Source organism: Cyanistes caeruleus, chromosome 15 (assembly GCF_971803275.1).
Source record: "Cyanistes caeruleus chromosome 15, bCyaCae1.hap1.1, whole genome shotgun sequence".
Classification (NCBI taxonomy): Eukaryota; Metazoa; Chordata; class Aves; order Passeriformes; family Paridae; genus Cyanistes; species Cyanistes caeruleus.
In genome coordinates this window covers 4,958,756-4,980,189 of record NC_141715.1, presented here as the reverse complement: position 1 = coordinate 4,980,189, position 21,434 = coordinate 4,958,756, and the positions used below count along the sequence as shown (strand labels likewise).

Sequence of the window (21,434 nt, the reverse complement as noted above, 5' to 3'; positions counted from 1 at the left end):
GGATGTGCAGAGCTTCGTGTGTTGTGGGGCATCAATGATCAAAACTCCTCTTTGTTGTGGTGCCTGTACAAGGCTCACAGCAATCAGGGATTCGGTTTGCTGAGACTAACTCCTGCCTTGTTAACTACTGCCTCTTGATTATTTCTGTCCATATCCATCTGCTGCCTCTTTGCTGTTAGAGCTGCAAATTCCTGAGGGTTCAGACAGCTTTTTCTTTTAGTGTTTGTGCACTACCGAATTCCATGGGGTTCTGGCCCAGGGTTAATGCTGGGAGCTGTTAGCAGTGGCATTTGCACATGAAAAATAAGGTATTAGGAAAACAATTATTTTCACGTCCTGATTATCTTTATTTGCATTCCAACATCCTCTGAATCTTTGAAACTGAAAACATTATTTAAATGAAAGGTACATGATTATAATTATTGTCATAATGTTCTGTAACCACAAATAGGTCAGCGCAGGAAATGCTTTTTTTTTTGGTGTGTGGTTGTTTATAAATATATATACACACATCTGTATTTGTCTGGCAGGTAGATTTTATCTTACAGCCCCTGGCTGTTGCTTTCCTAGGTGCTTATTCATATTTAATCCAGCTCCCCCATGTATTTGCATACATAAATACACACTTGTTTTTAGCACCTGTTTGCATCTTTTAATTCCAGATTGACGGTGAGGCTGCTGGCTGTGGGGTTTGTGCAGCCCCAGGTAGGTGGGTTTGCACATTGCTCCTCTTTTCCCAAGCCCTGAGCCCGTGTCACACTGACCTGCCAGCTGAAGTTTCCCCTGCTGGCACCACGCCACAGCCAAGTGCTTTCAGCGAGTTCTTGGCTATAATCCTGAGCTGATTTCTGGGATGCAATTCACTGCCACGGTTATCATATCAAAAGGGGAGTGATTTACATTTCCTGCACGTCTCTGTGTTGCCAGCCCCAGAGGATGCTGCAGAGAAAGTTAACACAATTTGATAAAATAACAAAAATGAGCCTATTTACAGCGTTGCATCTTACGCTGTGGAGGAATTTGATACAAAGTTGGCACTAAGTACAAATTTAGGCAGTGCACAAAGATTAATTTGGGGACTTTTTTTGGCTCCCAGGGAAAAAACCAGGAAAATTGTTCCTGAAGACTGAGTGCGTGGAGAGCTGTGTACTTGGCTTTGTGTGCCACAAAATAAATCTTTATCTTGATTTCTTATTGTGTTGCCCCTTAAAGTCTCTCTTTTCTCCTGATATTCATCCAGAGCAGTCTGCATAACACGTTATCTTTGGCTTTTATCTGACCCCCTCGGCCCTCTGCAGTTTCCTCGCTGAAAAGGCATTGAGCAATCACACCAGCATCATTTGTACAAAGTGAAACACTTTATGCTGAGATATTTTAAGCACGTTCCCACTGGAAATGCCATAGGAATGGCAGGACTGCAGCGTTCGCTGCTGCTGCGCATTCAGCTGCCTGTATTTGTATGCAGAGGCACACGCAGCGGTGGCTTCACATTCATTTCCTGTGTATCAATTACTTATTAGTAATCCACAAGCCCAATTAAGGAGCTAGAGGTAGGATGTAATGCTGAGAGTGTGGTCATGCCTCTCCTGTTAGAGCCTGGAGAGGAAAGGGACGTATCTGGTGCAGGTGACTGAACTGGTGCTGCTATCTCTGAGACAAATTTTTGCAGTCTTGTCTAACTTTGGCTTAATTTCCTATTTTTTAATGAGCATCTTTCTGGGCTGTATTGACTGTGCTGTGATGAGGGGCTGTGTAAAAGGGGCACTCAAGGAGAGAGCACTCTTGGAATAACTGCACCTTATCTTTGCCATTCGAGGTTTTAATATTGAGTACTTGCAGCTGCAAATGCAAAAATATGTGCCATAAGTTTCATAAGCCTTCCAGGAATGGCAGCAGCTCCTCTGCAGGGTTTGTAGTCCCAGGTCAGGCTGTTTTTTTAGGAACTGGTGAGTACAGGTCAAAAAATTCAGCTTCAGGCTGTTCAGGACAGGGCATGCTTTGCCTCCCATTTCACTTTTCTTCTTTGCATTTCAGCAAAGAAATATCTTCGTTCCTGCCTGTGTTTTACCTGCCTTTAAAAGCTTTGAAGCTTTGTGTAGTTCTCACTTAACTTTAGCAAATCCTTTAAAAGCAGATCACAGAGATTGACCACACCAGGAAAATATCACCGTGCCACCTTGATTAGTTTGGGTGCCTGACCTCCTCTTTCTCCTAACTTTGACTACTGCGTCTTGTCATCTTTGATTTAATCTTTCTCTTTTCTGTTTTCCCCCCCTTTCCCTTCACTATCTGTGAAGATTTGCACTGCCTGATGCTATCACCTCTCCACGCTGCTTGAATCTTAGTGCAGGTGCCCTGGGACGAGATTACTCTCACCCTCCAAACTGATACATCTCTTTTAATGTGTGATGTCCAAAGAGAAGACTGTTCCTGGATCCTGGAAATGAAACCTGACATGTGCACGTGTGGCTCTATCCAGATAAAATGTAAACTTCAGTGGGAGTCAGATGAGTGTGGGTGCTTGGCTGGCATGCAGCAGGTCAGGGCACTTTCCCCTGCAAGTCATCACTGATGAAAAGGGAAACTCTGCACTTTTCTTCTGTCCATCTCATTCTTTTTTTCTCTCTATTCTACCTTTTTTTAAGAACTGATTTCCTTAGGGAGTTGTTAATGCTCAGGGCTTTTTACCCTGACATTTTGGACAATGATGTGACAACACAAGTGCATCTATTACTCTTCCTCTGGAAGCTGACTGAAGCTAAGGACTTGATGGATAATGGCCACATTTTCCAGCAGCACCTGATGCACATGTGAGAAGAACGACTGAGTGACCTGCATATAAATCCAGACTGTGTCAGGCACAAAGTCTGAGCACAGAACCGGGAGGGAAGAGTGAGAACACGAACCTTTCATCATGAGTCCTTAATTTGCTCCCCTTCTCTCTGTTGCAGGAAATCTGGTGCTGTGTTGTGGGAATCTGTAATCTCCTCATGGGAAGGGAGGGCAAAGGAGAGCAGGCTTGTGTGGTGTGGGCAGCTTTAAGAGAAGGAGGCTGCACACCTGGAAATGGAGCATCACTTCACCTTTGGTTGCTAAAGAAAGCTGATTCTCCTCTGCCTTGAGTAGTCAATTTACAAATTGAATGTAAAAGAGCACTGGCTGGAGCTTGCTTTCTGTGCTGCTGTGGGGGCCCTTCAGGGAGAAAGGAAGAGAGCTGGAAGCCCTTGGGGCTGCTTGGGGCTCTGGATCTGGAAGTCACAGGCCACTGGAGCAGGTGAGGTGTGCTGGTAGGATTCTGTGCCCTTGGTGCTTTGCTGTGTGCTGTAGACCTTTTGCTGAAGCTGATTCTGCTCTGCTGTACATTCCAGAGCATAGACTTGCTAAAGCTAAAGCTGATTTTAAACTCAGCTGGGAAGGGATGGGGAGGAAGGGGGGTTACAGTGGCAGGGCTGGGTGCTCCCCCCTCCCCAGCACATCACTCAGGCACAGTCCTGCTGACCACTGACTCGGGTTCATCCAGTTCCTCTCTCTACAAGACCGCTGTGAGAAACGATCAGGGGTCCAAGTAGTTCTGGAGAAGGAAAAGTTCAAGAAGGAGGGCAGGACCATGAGCATTTTGCACCCAGAGCACAAGTGTGCAGGGAGTGGATGGATGGAAGTTCTGCTCTCAGCTGTACTGTTCTCATGAGCAGCACGTCAGGAGCTGCCAGAGTGCCCAAACCTTTCCTTTGCTGAACTACTCTGGGGTATCGTGAAAGTGCATTTCATTATGTATTGTCTTCTCTTAATGACTGTAATAATTATTAGGTGAGCTTTTAGGCTCAGGGAATAGCTCACACATGAGGTGTGAGGTACTGAAGTCCATTGCATTCTTGATGTTGTAGCAGCCCAAGTTAGGGGCTTGTCCTAGGACAAGAATGTGCTCCAAGCAGACCTCGAATGTTCAATTTTCATGGAGGACCCACTCATAAATATTAGTGAACCAACAGGAAGTTGCAGTGTGCCAACAGAGGAAAATAACACAGTGGAAAAAACAATCCGAGGTTGAGTATCTGTTTCTGAAACATTTTCTGTAAATAACTTCCTGGCTTCTCTGTGCTCCAGATTTTCCATCTTTGCAGGGGCACTCCCTCACCCTTGCCTGGGGTTTGGGGAAGACATAATTCGCCACATGTGAGGTAGTCAGGGGCCACTCTGGAGACACCAAAGAGCTCAGGCAGAGGAATCAGAGTGCCCTCTGTAGCAGTGTGTGCTGTCATGCTTGTTCTTCAGTTTGTATGAGGCAGAAGTGTCTGCAAAACTTCCTTTTCTCTACTGATGTAGCTTATAATTGCAGTAACAGTTGATTCACATGGAATAGGGTGCCGTTGTTTCAAACAACAGAAAAAAAAAAACCCTCAAAATATTCTCCAAGGAAATGATGACATCCCATGTTCCTTATTAGTGAACATTTTGCCAAGAAATATGTGGCTGTAACAAGGAGGCTGGTAAATATCCCCACTGTCACAACATTAAAACATAATTGCCCCTGGGTTTCTTGATTATCTGCAGCACAGCTGTCATGTTGCCCCTTTGAAAGAAATGAGCTGACATCACATGCACAAACTTCAAATGGTCGTTTTTTGGTTTTTTGTTGTTTTTTTTCTAGAGACAGGCAAAATTATTTTCAAGCAGTCTCTGGTGGTTTTACCAAACTTGTTGAAATACTGCACTGAAGTGAGGACCTGTTGTTTCTGCATCCCAAGTTAAATGATTGTTCAGGTTTCCTGTCACACTTGGGCATTACCACAGCAGGACTCCTGCCAGGATTCTGTACCTGCTGCCTACATATGGAAGAGTATTATTTATTAGCTGTGGCTGGAGCAGGGGCTCTGTGTTCCCAGGATGTAATCCTCTCTGCCACTGCAGGAAAGGTGCCCTCAGAGCCCTTGTTGTGGTCCCTGTGAAATGGGAGCCGTGATGATGTTCTTTCATATTGCTCCATCCTGGAACAATGAGTTGCTGCTGTTCAAAATGGGCCCATTTTCCAAGAAAAGGAAATGAAGCAGTACAAGAACAGTAAAACCAGATAATTTTCTGAGCTTTCAACAAGTACAAACCTGCTTCCTCAATAACTGAATATAAATTTTGCTCTAATTGTGGGTGTTTTGAACCTGTCTTGGTCCTTAGAATAGCCCCTGATTGGTAAGGAGGATTTTCAAAGCATTAATCACCCAGTTCCCTGTGGCTTTTGGCTGGAGTTTAGTGGCTGATTTCCCTTTGTGACTTTTCTGTTAATCTCTCCTTGACCTCCCAAGCAGACACAAGGGTTACACATCCATCCTCTCCCATTTCCAGGATGCTGGATGTCCATGGGCAGCCCCAAACACAGCACCAACGTGGTTCTAAGGCTCAATGAACCATTCTGGGCTGAGCAGAGTGTTACACTTGAGCTTTTCTTACTCTGTGAGGAGAGAAAATGGCTAAATTTTAGCTTCAGTTGTTATTCTGGGCTCCAACGAGAGTTAAAATGGGATTTTTACACTGGCCAGAATGACTGTGAAAGTGAACACTTGAGAACTTGGGAAAAGCTTCAAAAGGCTGAGTATTTGGTCAAATAGAGGGGATGTTGCTGGCAGGGGTGAGCTCAGGACAGGTTTTCCTGCAGGATTTTGGTGTCACAGTCTGGTCCAGGGCTGGGGGAGATGAGGAGATGGGCAGAGAGCCTGGTGTCTCACCTGGATCTGTACCCACCCAGATTTTGGAGCCTGCTGGGCACAGCCTGAGCATTGCTGTCTTACCCTGGTGCAGTGGGAGATTGCAGATGGCAGAGGTTTGGAGAAATTGGTTTAGTTTGAAAACAAATCTCCTCCTCTCCTCCAGATAATTTCTGTTTGTTTTTGAAGGAGGAAAAGCAATCAGGCTGCTAAAAACAGCATAGCCATGACAAGTTGGTGACGCCTGGCCTATTCCAGAAGGCTTCCTTGTGTGGAGTACAAAGTGTTTCTGTTTGTGCAAATGAATTACTAAAAAAGAAAAAAGCTCATAGCCTTTTGGAAGCTATGCTGAGACTGAAACAGCCAAAGAGAGAAGGGGGGAAATATCCCCAAATGGCTGAAATGGTACATGGTCTCACCTGGGGAAAAGCACTGGCTGGCAGGGGATCACAAGAAGTGTTTGGGCATCACAGTTGGGCTTCAGCCAACCAGCCCACCTGCACTGGAACTGGAAGGAGGCTTTTTTGGCTTTTATTTATTTTTCCTGAGGGTGGAGAGGGCAGTGCCACTGCTGGAATGAGCAGCCCCCTGCAAGGGCTGTGCAGGTGCCCGTGCAGGGCGAGAGGGAGTGTGAAATGCAGCAGGGCAGCAGCTGGCAGACGTGGTGACAGCCCTGGGAAGGGAAATGTTTGCAAGTGAGAAGAGAGGAACGTGTGGATGTGCTTGTAGGATCCTTGTTACCGTGTTATCGGGGATCTCCAGGGACAAAATAGCCACTCATGTGTGGAGCGTAAACACACACACTATGTATAAATAATGTGTGCAAGAACAGCTTCTGCATGCAATTCCCATCATTATTTTAAAACCTGCTACTTAGGCAAATTATTATAATTCCAGTGACACTAACTCATCCATCAGTAATTAGGATGGGAAATGGGAATAAATTCCACGGAAATGATCTTGATATTTCAGCCACCCAGTTGTACAGTAGTCTTCTTGAGGAATAAGCTGTCATTTGCCCAGAGTTTTTTGGAAGGCTATAATTTAGCTGATTTGGGGGGAAAAAAAAAAAATCAGGAAAACTCCCCTGGAGATCTCCATGTTGGGTTGAGAACACTTAAGTTTAGAGTAATACAATTAGTAGAGCTTTTGCTGCTTTTTCAGTATCTTCTCTTAGCATAGCTGATTATGTAAATACTGCTAATAATTCCATCTTCTCTTGGCATCAGTGGCATCCTGTGAGCTCAGTCCTTTCCAGGCTCAGTGAAACCACATGGCTGCTTTTTTTACCAGGGATGCTTTTGTTGTTCCCTTTGAAAAACTCCTCTGCGGCATTGCAGTCTTGCAAAGCTTTTTCCATGAGTAACAGGACCTGCAAATATGTTTGTTAGAGCTGGGGGTGTTTATCCTGGAGAAAAGGAGACTGAGGGAGGACTTTATTGCTGCCTACAACTGGCTGAAAGGAGGTTGGGGGAGATTGGGGGGGATCAGTCTGGACTAGGTGTCAAGTGATGGGATGAGAGGAATGGCCTCAATTTGTACCAAGTGAGATTCAGGTTGGGATTTAGGAAAAATTCCTTCACCATAAGAGTTTGTCAAGCACTGGAATGGTCTTCCCAGGGATGGTGTTGAGTCACCATCCTCGGAGGTATTTAAAGCTGTGTAGATGTGGCACTTGGGGACATGGTTTAGTGGTGGATTTGGCATCCAGCACTGGGGTTGTTCAGCTCAGCTCAGAATACTTGCCTTGAAGTAAACACAATTTGCCAAAATAACAATGGAGTGTTGGGAGAAACACTCAGCTTGTGAAACCCCTTGAGTGATGTTCCAAGTGCTGGGAGCTTTAAAACTCACCCTTTTTGATCTGCCAACCCTATGGCCGTGAATCCTAATTTTTTTATGTACTCCTAAATATGCCAGAGGAGTCAGCTCCTCTGTACAGCAAAATGTGCTTTGTAATACCAGTTTCAGTATCTTGCACAGAACCAGGTAATCAAGGGAGTTTGTTCCTTGGCTTTGCTCTCTCTGGGGAGTAGATTAAGATCATCAGGCATCTTTCACTGGCAGCCCAAAACAAGTTTAAATACCTGTGTTGGAGGAGTGAGGCAAATGCAATTCCTGCCTTACACTGCGTGCCCCTATTGAAGCAGGTCACTGTCAATGAAAAACTCTCTCACTAACCTTTAAAAATGGGTTTCTCTGTAATTCTGGTTGTGCTGAAGGGTAAAGCTGTGTACAGTAATTGAATCGGTGGGGCATGCAGACTGAAATTTTGCAGGATGACATTACGGGGCTGTAATAGATTGTCTCTGTTTTCCCCTCTCTTCCCTCTATTGTATCTTTTTTTCTCTGCTTTACCTTCTCTCATTTCTTGCTGTTGGAAAACGATTTAGTGAGGAAACCTGAAGTTGCAATTCAGGAAAATTTGGATTTTTGATTTGTTTAGGACTCTTAACATCTTGGAGCCCTGGCCATCTCTTCTGGCTAAATTATTCTGAAGCAAACATCTTGTTTAAAAATCCAACCCCAAATCCTCAGTAGAGCAGAACACCTCTTACAGGCACTGTAATGTAATGTAGGGGAGGAATGCTGAGATCCCTCTGTCACAAGAGGAGAGGGAATTTTGGATGCATTCAAATCCTTGGGACCTCCATGCTGGGACTGCAGACAGGACAAATTCCCATTTGAAATTTGTGAGTCAGAATGTGCACAGCTGCTTCTTCCTCCTCAGATTTTAAAACTATATATGTTTGCTTTTTTGCCTGCTGTAACATAGAGGTTGTTCAGCTCGTTTTAGTATTTCCTGATAAGATGCCTGATTCTTGTGCCTCTCTCAGCAGCCAAAATTGCTTGAAGGTTTTTGCTTTAATTCAGGAAAGTTTCTTGGAGCATCCAAGTTGAGCCAGTAGCAGATGCTGTCTCAGTCATTTCTCTTTCTCCCCAAACTATGGGAATGCCTCCTACATTTTTTCAGCTATAATGTACTTCAAATGAGCTGTGATTCTTGCTAAAATATCTGGGACTATTGAACAAATATATGTCATATTTTATCATTGAGAAAAACTGTGCTTTCCTTTTTATTTTGCTTTTTTTTCCCCCTCTTTGTTTCAGCTGTTTGCTCATATCTTTCCAGAGTCAAAAGCCAAAAACTCACCTCAGCAGTGCCACAGCAGACCTATGCTGACCTAGTTTCTAGGAAGCCCAGAATTAAATCCCCATTTATTCAGCAAGTGCTAAACCAACAGAATCTGCTTTCCAAATACCAGATCAATTGTGGATGTTGGAACAAGAGATTGAGTTTCATCAGGGTTTGTCTGGGTGAAATGAGAGCCAGGTCTCAGACAAAGTGGTGCCTCAAACAGGTGAGAAAAGCCCCCAGGGGCCAATTCTTGGTGGAGCATGTGGTTTAAGACTTCAAACAAAGCAATGGGTTTATGATTTTATTTTATTATTTTTCTTTTTAGGAAAAAAGTATGCTATGCTTTGTGTTTGGAGGAGAGGTGGTTACACACACACAAAGTAAAAGGAAAAAAAGAAAATGAATAATGCTGTGATCAAAATTCCTAACTACAGCAAATAATGTGTAAAAGCCCTGAACACTGAATAGTCATGTGAAGGAGGCAGAAGTCAATCAGAGTTGTTTGTTCCTTGGAAATACTTGCTGAACTACATCTCTCTTGACACTTTGTGTTGTCCAAGCCTTCACTTGCTCCTCTCTCCCATCTCCAGGCTCTGATGTCCTGCATCATCCCTTTGGCCATTGCCCCACATTGATCCAGCCTTCCCAGAGCTGGCCTTTGCTGCCCCTAGCAATGAATCCCAGTGCACCACAAAGGTTTACAGTGTCTACCTTCAATTCCTTTTTTAAAAACAAATTCAGCTGACAGAACTCTTTTTTTTTTTTTTCCCCCAGTATTTCCTGGGAGTCTGCATCAGGATTTAGAAGTAGGGCTGAAAGTTTTAGATCCAGACGAGCAACTCTCATTAGCTAATGCCTTTCATTTAGCAACAAATAAATAAATAAATTACAAATCCCTCCTTTTTGGTCTTTCTGCCTCATATGCCTATGTCACAGCCTTTTTTCCATATAATTAATCAACCCATATCTCTCATGCAGCTCTGCTTGTCAGGAGGGATTAAAGCCTGACAGTATTTAATCATCTTGTATTCTGTAGAAGACTAACACTCTCCCTTTGCTTCCTCTTCCCTCCTTTCCCTTTCATTTCCTTCTCTTTTTCTGGGTGTGTAGCACAGTGTCTGCTCTGTCTGAAGTTTTTACACAGGGAGTGACAGGTATAAAATTCCTTTCTTGGCTCTTTTCTTCTGTGACCCGTGTAATTCCCTCATGGGATCATTTGCTGTGACATTTTGGGTGTACTGTGACCTACCCTGTTAGCACGGAGGCTCGCCACATGCTGAGGCTGTAGGAGTATGTATTGAATCGTGTTGTACTGTTATATTTTCCCTCAGGAAATAGAGTAAAGCTGTGAGCCAAGTGGGCTGAATAACTAAACCAATGATTATTTCATGTTTCTGTTTGTTTTGAATACATGTGAGCGGCTTGAACATTGACTTTGGTTCATTTTATTAATTTAGGTATCTCATTAAATTATTTGATTTGATTTTTATTAAAATAAAAATTAAATTATTTAATTTGATTAAATTATTTGATTAATAAATCATTGTTTGACCTACACACAGAGATCCCCTTCACAATCAAGGGGTGGAAATAGATCCTTCCTTTAGGCACAATACTTCTATTTTAAGGTATAAATCCCCATGGATAGATGACTCATCTCCTAGAAGGGCTTCTTTGTCTCCATTGATGTTTAAATAACGTGTCCAAATAGAAATATTTTCATCTGAGATGTAGAGGGAGATAAGTTGCATGACGAGGTTCAATGACACAGGAATTCTGTGCTGGGGCAGGGTGGGAGGCTGAGGGAGCTGTCCATGGTCCCATTCCCTGGATTTGAGGAGTTCCAGGGGTCTCTCTGATCTGAGTGCTGTGACACACAGAGGGATGAACCTGAGGGCTTGGCTCTCTGCAGACAAAATGCTCTGTCTCCTTTTTTCCCAAGTATGGATTGCTAATTCCTCAGACTTAAAACAACCACTCTCTTAATTTAATTATACCCCCCTTTTGGCATGGATGATGTCAGATATTATAAGGTCTGTAGATCAAATGGATTGAATGTATTTTGTTTAATTTGAATTTGTAGGTTAAGTAGTGTTGACCCCAGTGAGCTTTCATATGGGAGACTCCCAAGAAATCCCAAGTACCATCAATGCAAATGATATTTTGCTTCCCCCACACCAAATGAAATGCCACTGGAATATGTTTGCTTTTTGCTGCTTTTCTGACACTGCTGTATTGATGGCTGAAAATTGGGAGAGGAAAGGGAGAGAGAGAGAGAGACTTAAAGCAATTGAATAAGCCAATTATTTTCATGTCCTAGGTAAATGTTTCCTTGCTGCAGAAGTAAGTTCTATTTATAACAGGGTTCAGGTGCTGAGAGAGGTCATAGGAGTTAGCAGGGTAAAACCTTTGGCAGATGCTGTTGAATCCTAGAATATTCTTTTTCGTAATTCAGTTAAGAAGACTTCACCTTCACTAATTCTTGCTGTAGGAAGGAGCTTATTGTCTTTGGCCTCTTTTAAAATCAAATCGTGGATGAAGTGTTTGGTTACGGTTTTGACAAGAAAAGTAGAAGAATAAATCACAATTGTTGATGAGAATTAGGTGTTTTTCTTCATTGACTGAAGTGGTGCAGTGAAAATGAAAAAAACAAACAGATCAAAAGAAGAATGTAGTATTTGCTGGTTTCTTTTAGTTCTAACATGGCCAACTTCAGATCAGCAGACTGAAAATCCATACCTAAAAGCAGCCAAGTGGCTCTTAAATGGAATTTGCTTGTGCCAGAAATCCCAGGGACTAATGTTTGTTTTGTGTTGAATGGGCTGTCAAACTAATGATCAGAATAGATCTTTTTGGCCTCAAACCTTTTTATCAATACAGATTCTTCATTTTTCTTCCAAGACTGGCTGAATGGATGTTTATATTTTATGGGAAACAGCAAAACCAGCAGGCTGAAGTAAAAGCTAACAACAGTACCAGAAGTTAGAACTTTTTTAAAGGGAGGATTTATGATATTTAAGCCTTGATTTATTCTTAAAAAAGAGCATGAGCAGTGGTTTTTAAGCACATTTTCCAAGGGAAAAGAGGTAGAAAACTGCAAAATAAAAGTTAGGAAGTGATAAATGCAGACATCACTTAATGAAGAAAATTAATTCTACAGGCAGAGTGATACAGAAAGGAAACATCCGTTACTGAGGAAGGGGCATTGAGGCAGAGGACATTTTTCATCTCAAGTGACAATTAGATGAGCTCCAAACAGAGCAAGGCAAAGGAGGTAAAAATATGCAAGGGAAGAAAATGAGGCGAGGAGAATTGAAGGAATACAGAGCAGACTTTTTCAGGTCTGTTGGCCTGATTTATGCTTTTACACCCTCCTTAGCATACAAACATCCCTGAAACGAAGAGCCTGTTTTGCTCTCATTACTGTACAGTCCTGCAAACGCCACGCTGGTAAATCTGCTTGGCAGCAGCACCGGGGAGCAGCGGTGGGACCGAGCAGAAGGTGGTTCAGCAAGTGAGAGGTGAACCATGGGGGATGCAAATTGTGATTTCCCTGTATGGAATGGTTACAGGGAAGATCTGTGCAGTGGTGTTGGGCAGGACAGCTTCCATTTTTCTGGCAAGTGGCAACTTCATGGTCTCTCTGCTGTCCAGCAGCTCTAAATAAAAAAGAATAATCTTTTTGAGCTGTTAGGCTGGAGTGGTCTCCTCTCTGTGATACACTCCAGAGGAGAAGGTTCTTTGGTCTGTGGCTCTGCTGTTTCAATCCTGTTCATACATAATTTATTTCAAATTAGTGAGACTTAGCAGGAATCCAGAAATTTGCATCTGCTCCAGCATCAGGGCCAAATAGACAAAAATGGAGCAAATTCACAAGGACTGCAAAGAATCTGGGTAGAATTGGTTAAATGCTACTGCTGCTTTCAGGGAATAGCTTTATTTTACTTGTTTATCTGTACCAACCCAAGGAGTGTGCTCAGGTGGGAGCTGCCTTTGGGCAGTAGGGAGAGTTATTTTCAGCCCTGGGGGTTGTCCCAGAGCTGTGCTGGGTTACAGACACCTCCTGAGGATCTGCTCCCTGGCTCTGTGTCATGCCAGGAGCTGCCTGAGCAAGGCATTAATTATCCATTCCTGTGCATTCTTGGTTCTGATTAATTTACAAGCTTAAGCTTTCAGTTTGGTTATGCAATTTGCTCCATGAAATATCACTTGTGTTCTTTCTAGTAATGAAAACCCACAAATAATCCCCGTGCCCTAAGTACCTGTCCCGATTATCTACCGCGTTCATAAGCGCTGCTTGCAGAATTATTTTGCCTGGTTAATGTTTGATTTTGTATTTATTTTAATTGCCAGTGTTGCTATTTTAAAAGTTGCCAACCCATTGGTGGATATTCTGGTTTAATCCTTTTTGCCATCCCCTAGCAAGCTCCAGTTTGCTTGTTTCACAAAGCCATTCTGAGTTCCTGTGCAGACAGAACTGTTCACTGGGGCTGGCCCCTGCTTCCATGTGGTGCACATTAATCACAATTCAGCTATGTAAACACAAACTTGCATTTCATGCTGCATACGCTTGCCCAGCTGAGGCTGAATGAAAGATTTCATTTTTGTGAGTCATATAAACACACCTGAGACTCTGAACACAGAGTAATGTGACTCTCTGTTCCACAGAATACATCAGTTTGCTAATTAAAAATCTGCTCTTATGGTTGATGCTCATTTCTTTTTATGAAGCCCTGGAATGCTATTAAGCAAGTCTGGAATGGTGATATGTCATTTATTGTTTTTTCTTAAAGTTGTTTCCTGCCTATTTTGCCTGTGATTTCGTTGTCTTGAAGAGTCACTCTTTGCTTTTTATTTATGGTTTTCATAGAGTAAATCTGCAAGTATTGTTTATAGTTGAAATGTTCTCAATTATATATTTTCTGAACAGCTTGGATTTAATAGCTGGTTTATGTTTGGAATAAAAAAAATAAAACATAAAGGGCCATGAATCAACCAAAGGAAAATGAAAACAAAGTCCTTAGATAAGTAAGTAACAAGCCTGTACGCCCTTTAACCCAGAAAATTCATCAATCCTTTTGTCCATGTGTACACTCATGTTATCATTTTGCTTTGATTCATGTACACTTCAAGGACTCTGATGCTTGCTCTAGGTGGGAACTATCAATAGAACTATTATAACAAGACAGGAGAAACACAGCCTGACTCAAGTATTCAGCTTTTTGGGATTTTTTTCTAAAATACTGCCAGTAGATAAACAGCAGCATGTTACACAGGCATGAAGTTATCCAGATTTTATAAAAGCAGGGTTTAGAATAAAAGAACATCTTAGGCTGAAAAAGCAACATTTAATACTCATATTCATAGGGAATGTGTGGTTACAGGGAAGGGAGAGGACCCACAGGTCGTTATGTCTCCTAGAGATAATTATTGATGAGGAACAGCTTGAGAATTTGACTTATACAAATACACAACTTCTGATGTGTCTTTCTATACTGGTACCGTTTTTTGCTGTGACCAAGAGAGAATCCCACTTTTAGCAATTCTTAAGTGTAAGCACACGGAAAACCTAGTTTTGATCAATAGTTTTTATGGTAAAATCTATAAAACATAACAAACCCTTTATACAATTCAGAACAAATAATGTAGACTACAGGCCCTGAGACAATTTTTGTTTAAGCTTGGCTGGAGGATGATGCTCTAACATGCAAAGTGGACATTGACATTTAAATATAATCGTAGGAGTAGATGGTTGAGAGTCCAACAAGAGCCACAAGCAACTGAGTAAGTTGCTGGCAAGAGGAGCTGATGGGAAGGACTGCAGTGATTGCAAATGAGGCCTGACCAGGAGGTAATGTGATTAATGTTCTCTAAGAGCAAAGTATGTTGCAGAAATTAAATGAAGCCTGGAGTGAGGTGGAGGTGGTGGAAAAATCCCATAATTCCTCCAGTTTCATCTCATAAGAGCTTCATCATTTTCAGTTGTGGGTTGTTGTTGGTTTTTTTGGGTTTTTTTTCCCCCCAAGCCTTGTGCTGAGGTTGTTTGAGAGTTATTGTGAGATTTGAAAGAATGCTGAGGTTTTGATCTTGTCACAACTGAAAGTCCTTTCTAAATGTCAGAGTTGGTGCCTGGAAATCTGGGATGCTGCTTGGCTGCTTCTCCTGTGAGAGCTCAGCTAATGAGGCCACCAGAGAGCCACTGCTGAGCAGCCCGGGGTGGTGGCCGTGCTGCATCGAGCCTCTGGAGAGGGAGGAGGCACCTGATGGCCAACAAATTGCCAAGCCTAATTAATCATAATTTCTGTCATTGCCATCACGGGAATGTTTTGGTGATGCACAGCACTTGTGGTCACCTCTTTCTGTCCTGACTCTCAGGATGTGGGGATGCTGTCCTGAGGTTTTGGTGGTGTGTCCTGTCTGCTGCATTCAGGCTTCATCAGAGCAGGGTGAGATGACCAGAGCAAGGCACCTGGAGGGGCCATGTGGGCACTGCAGCTGCAGCAGAGGCTTTGTTTGCCTGGTGAAGGCTTTAATTTTAATCCAAATTAAGCCACAGAAGCAATGTGACACCAGCACACATCTGACATCAGCAGTCACCAAAAATGTGAAGTGCCTAAATTCACATGAGATGTGATAAGTTCTTCTGGAAAACTTTTTCTGACGTTTCATAAACAAGCAGCTCTTTTAAGGTTTGCCAAGGAGTTTGCTTTTTTAAGAGCAGTGATTAAAAATTTCCACAGTGTATTTAAGAGGAGCAGGATGGTTGTTACAGGAGATCCCACCAGCTGCCATTCACATGCCTGAATAACTGATTTGCATTAGAGTCTGGCAAAATTGGTTTTTTTGAAGATACTGAACAAGAATAGTAACTTTTCCCTGGTGTAGCAGGAAATTATATATTTAGGCATATATTCATGACAAGTTTCTTCCCTCCAAACTACAGCTGTGAAAGGGCCAAGCAGTTTCCTGGTTCAGCAGCACACAGAAGCCCAAGTCTTAACTTGGCACACAAATAACTTCCTTGAGTTCAAGAAAAGTTCACATGTGCTTTAATTTATCTGCTTAAAAGGTTTTGAGCTGAGTTGTGGTCAATGATGACACCAAAGTCCTGCAGACTTGTTGCTCCCCAAACCTCTGCCAACATCTGTCTGCTGATCCAGAGAAGCTCAGAAGAGAAATCCTGTGTTTGAAGGGAGCATGAAGGGTCCTCGACAGCAATTCAGATGTACAGATTAGGAAACCACTTTTCTAAAGCCCTAGAATGCCACTTTTCATTGCCTGGAAATTGGGTGCTTATGTTTTTCATGGATTTTGGAAATGGCAGATATCAAACAGAAACTCTGCTGGTGCTATAGCAGAAAACTCTGTTACTAATATGTATTTTCCCCAGGAGAAAACAGGACTTTGCTGAGTGCTTGCTGTGCAGGGCATAGGTGTGGTTTAGACAGGAGGTTCACTGTAGGAAACAGCAGCACAAATGGATTTGTGTCTCACAAGTATCACCTTGTGAATTTGACAGTGGCCATGTAACACTTGGTAAATCCATTAAAATGCCTGGAGACCTCACTGTAAGACAAGAATGTGTAAATAATGTATAAATACCAGTGAGTTGTGTATAAAACAGCAAGAATATTTTTACTGACTAAATAATAAGACATCCCTTTTCCCCAGCCTGCTTGGTCTGTACTCTCTTGCTTTAGGTAGATCAGCTAGAGCTGAAGTACACAAGCAGGACTTCCTAGATTCTGTTCTGCTTTGTAAAATTAAGTCTCTGGCTGGTTGGTTAATTACATGGTGGTGCATGGCTTTATTTTGGAGTTTCATGACAGTTGATTTGGAGCACATTAACAGCACATCCATTTTGAGGTGTCATTTATTGTAGTTTCTCTGAGCATTTGGGGCTCCCCTGGGATCTGTCTGTGCTGGGCAGATTTGTTCAGTTTGGGTTTTGGGGGCTGGAAAATAAAGCCATGGTAGTTAGACAGCAGCAGCCCTATTAAACCATTGAGATCTGACATTGTGGCTCTGGAATCCCCAGAGGATCAGGAATTTGGGGAGAAGAATGGGATTCAATCATTCTGGCACTAGCTCTTGTGTCTCTCATGGTAAAGGAGCACACAAACAATGATTTGGAATTTGTTTCCACTACAAAATGGATCTTTGATCCCAAGGCAATAAACAGTAAAAAGGCAAGCAGCAATGAATCAAATACAGAAGCTCATGCTAAAACAAAACCTGAGATTTCTATTGGGAATTTTGTATGGCTTTTCAGCAGCAGAATCTGGGATGCATCAAACACTTGCAGTATGATATTTTTAACAATTAGCAGTCCAAATATGTGAAATTAACAACAGTGGGACGTCTGTCAGGAATGACTGCACCAAGTTTAATTTAATGTACTCAGCCTTGTAATTGTTTTTTTTAATCTCGCTGTGCCAATGACAGCATTTTTTTTGCTTTGTAGTTTTTATGTTTTATATCCTCCACAAATCACACATTTAAGACAGTTTTGTTTTGCAACATCTCTGAAATTCTGGCTTATTAGCAAGCCAGTCCATGCCAGATTATTTTAATATTGATAGACCGTATCAGCAGTTGAGTTTAAGATTCGTTCCTCGTGCTGTTTTGTTAAGGTTTAGTGGGACTAAATCACAAAACATTGCTTTGCTTGGAAATTGAATTGAAAAGATCCATCTACAGTAGGATTACTTGTTTAGAGAAAGCTGCTCTTGCATTCTGAAGGTTTTGGTGCTTTTCACTTGTAGTTTGGGCTCCTGAACAATACCAGGCAAATTTGAAGTGCCTCAGTGCTCTGGCACTGTGCTGAACTGGGATCTTGCTTACAGAGGATATTTTCATCTCCGCTTCCCAAAGCTCTGTCTTTGTCATAAACAAATAGGAGATAGGAAAGCAAACTTGAATTTAGAGTTATATGTAACATTAATTTTCTATGCAATACAACCATGAGCTGCTAGACCTGCTGGTGACAAATGATGCTGGTGCCTGTGTGTTCTTACTCAATCTTTTGAGGCTGCACATGATTTTAAGGGTTAGTCCTGCAAACAGGGGTGTTTTCTTTTTCATTTTTTATTACTTGCTTTGCACTGAAACACTTGCATGTGCATTCAGGATATTGCTTATTTCATTCTGGCATTTCTAATATGAAACTTGCCAGATTTTTATCCTGGGCTTGATGGATGTTTACCTGTGGGATGTGGCCAGCCAGTGTGCCAGGGTTTTGTGCTGGGCTGGTGGAAGTGCCTTTCAGCCTCATCCTCCTGGACCTGCAGCAGCTTCTGCTCCCTTGTAGGGAATTACAGAAGTTAAGTAGGGAAAACAAGGCTTCTGTCAGCATTTCTGAATACAATCCCTTGGTCTGCACTTCCTCTGGAAATTTTGTGGGGTTTTGGCAGGCAAATCAGGTTGATCACTACTGTCTGTGACTTCTGTAGAGCAGATTACAGGGTATTTCAGTGTGTAGCATGTTACAGTGTTTGAAGTTAGCTGGGTAATGATCTGCATAATCTCATATATGCCTTTAGCAGACACACAGCTGCACACCTTTAGCTCAAGTTGCTCAGCACATAACTCTGTACCCACAGTCATTAAAAAATAAAAATTCACTATGATAAAAAATTCAGTAACTCCTGGAATGTAGAATAAAAAGAATTATTGTTGGACACACCTTGCAGGCTGTGTTTCAGATTTTAGGAAAAGTCTGGCTCATTGTCTTTCGTGCTGTATGTCAGGCCTCTGACATTAATCCTTTATGTCTCCTGGCAAGTATTTCACATTTGAAAAGGCTTACATGCCTAGGGGAAAAAAAAATAAAGAAAAAAAGAAAGAACCAGGAAAAAAGACAATTGCAGTGACACAGGTTAAACTAATAGAGAGTAGGGCTTAGAGAAGGTGTGGAAATGTTTACACTTCTGTGTGGCAGTGATTCCTGCCTGGACTATGGCCCACTGGATCAATATTGCTGCTCTTCAGCAGATTTCCCCTCCCAGCACCGTGCACACCCAAGTGCTGAATTCCTCTGCACATCCCTTCTTGTACCTGAGTCTGCTCAGACTTTCATCCTGGATGGAAATGAAGACCCCAACATTCCCACTTCTGCTGTGTTTCATCTCTGCTGGGCTGTTCATGCCTTTAGAAATTGTGGAAAATCCCTGGTTGCAAACTGGTCTCATCCAGGGGCAGCAAACCTGGCTGAGGTTCTGCTTCTCCCTGCAGCTTTGGGTGGAGATGCAGCTGAGATGGCCAAAATCCTGCCTGACCTTGCCTGCAAAGAACTTGAGCCTTGCTCCCTTTTTTGTGTTAAACTCTTGGGGTTTTTGTACTCTTGTCTCCTGGGGTAATTTTCTGTGCTCCTTAATTTTCCTTTAAAGCAGCCAGGGAAATGTTAATCTTTGGAGCAGTGAATTTATCCTCTTCCCCTGATCTGGTAACTGCCCACTGGGGGTCTTCTTTGTGGATGGAGGAATTCCCATCTACACTGATCCAAATGCCTGTGTTTGGCCCATGGCTGGAGATGTATTTGGAATGCCCATCTTGAACACCAGGAACTGTTACGTTCAGGTGTGCTGCATGCCAGTGGGAGAAGCTTTGTTAAATCTTCAGGAGATTATTTGCCCAGCTGGGCTTTTAAATGCAGGGTTTTCTTGCATTTTTGGCAAAAGAAAAATGTTTTTTGTCAAAGAAAAATGAGGCTTGTGGTGTCATTTTGAGTCCTAAAACATAGGTGTGCTCATGAACATTCCATGACATAGACAGTGGCCAATTTCTTGAGTGTATATTGACTTTATTCTTCAGCTGTTAACGGAGGGAATTTTTTAAGGCAGAATGAGAGTGTGTGTGATTTGACTGATTGTATCCAGCAGCGGTATTGGCTCTCAGGAGGCAGGAAGAAATTCCCAACCCATCTGATATTGTGGCACCTGCTCCTATGTAGCTGTTACCTGTTAGTTACTGAGTGTCATTGCAGCAGGGTGCAAGACCCTCAGTCTTTAACGCCTGGACATAAAAGTCTCCAAGAAACACAGACTGCACTTTTTCCAGGCTGTAGGTCCATCCCCAGTGTGTATTTCTGTGTGAATTACAATCAAAGTCTCAGAACTGGCCAGTGTTTTGCTACCTTCTGCTGACAGCTTTTGGCTTTTTTGGAAATATTTTAGCCTGGCACATGCTGTAGCTGTCGCTGTGATTCAGAGCCTTTGAAAGCAGAGCTTCCTCTTGTATTTGTTATTTGCTTAGCAGAGCTTTGACTTTATGGCTATGTATTTCAGAATCTTTTATGCCAGGGAATCGTTTATATTTCAGAGATACGGGAAGGCACCTTGGAGCTTGCTGCATGTCTTGTTTTTTAACCTTAGCCCAGTGTGATATTCTCTCTAAAGAATATTCTCACGTAATCCTGCAGGGAAGGATAAAGGTAACACAGTTGCCTGGCATTAAACCTGTCAATCAGAAGTACATAATGACAAGTCTGAGAAAAGTACTAAAAATAATAACAAGACAGGCTTGTTTCTGAACAGTAACTGCCATTAAACTTTGCTTTGAATTCTGACTTCCATCCAAAATCTGCACCCACAGCCCTCAGCAGTGAGTCAAGGGGCTGTTTGCTTGTTTTGTACTTCAGAGGAGCTGACTTAACTTCATGTGCTGGTCCAGATGTGACTCTCCCTGGGGGTATTCCTTGGCCAGGCTGTGGAAAGATGTTTCTGAGAACACAGAGAGAAATACAAAGCTGAAAACCTGGCCAACACTGCCTCGGGGGCATTCCTTTCCCTGGGAGAAAAGCTGGGATGGGGAGGGACAATGGCCCATGTTGTATGACTGAGAGCAGGAGGGTGACATTTTTACAAGCAGGAAAGTTTGATGGAGCCTGAGCTGCTTCTTAAGCCCAGCTTACATGGACATGTGTGGTTACAGTGAGGATTTCTGGGGTAAAGCTCCACAATTAGGCTTTCTCAAGGATTTTGGAAGCTCTGTATAGTTCTGATTTCCTTCTGGAGGTCTTTGTAGGAGACTGTCACCTTGACAGACGTTTTTGAGATACAGGAGGCCCATCCCCATCCAGGACAGGCTCAGCTGGGCCTAAGCAGGGAAATTAGGGTGGAAACTGGGTGTAGTCTTCTTCCCTGGGTGCTGGAGAGTGGGACGGGGATTTTTCCTGGGGAAGAGGTGTGGACTGCACATTCTATTGTACTTCAAGGTTGTGCCATTTGTCTAGCAAGAAGGGGCATAAATGCCTGATTTGTGATCTGATTTGTGGTGCTTGATTCACATTGGCATTAACGGGCTCTGAGAAGAAAATATTTGCATTTAAATCTTTGTCGAGCTTTGAAATTAAAGATATATGAAATTATATATCAGAGAATCCCTTTAAGACATAAGGGTGAATCATACATTAAAATAAAGGTCCTGCAACTGCTGACATGGGGAGTAGATATTCTATTCAAGGCACTGTGGCTTCTCCTGACCCCGCTGTGCAATGCAAAACCAGCCCAAAGCAATGCATTCCCTGGCAGCTCTGATACAGACAACACCCAGTCCTGCTGTGTGGCAGGAACCCAGGAGAACACAAAGCACAGACACAT

The 21,434-nt window shown here is 42.7% G+C and overlaps 1 protein-coding gene across 11 annotated transcripts in view; it reads left to right on the top strand.

Annotated features, from left to right (window-relative positions):
• The window catches only part of SGCD (sarcoglycan delta), a 301,761-nt gene that overhangs the window by 116,854 nt on the left and 163,473 nt on the right, over window positions 1–21,434 (top strand). For 6 of the 11 annotated variants that reach the window (XM_086851997.1, XM_086851996.1, XM_086852003.1 and 3 more), the window contains 2 exons: window positions 11,996–12,109; window positions 14,578–14,686. The exons of 4 other annotated variants lie outside the window; for them this stretch is intronic. In XM_086851997.1, the coding sequence (XP_086708123.1) occupies window positions 14,669–14,686 (18 nt within the window). In that variant the 5' untranslated portion in view covers window positions 11,996–12,109; window positions 14,578–14,668. The remainder of the gene's footprint in view (window positions 1–11,995; window positions 12,110–14,577; window positions 14,687–21,434) is intronic. One more of the 11 variants, XM_086851994.1, reaches the window with a different exon arrangement.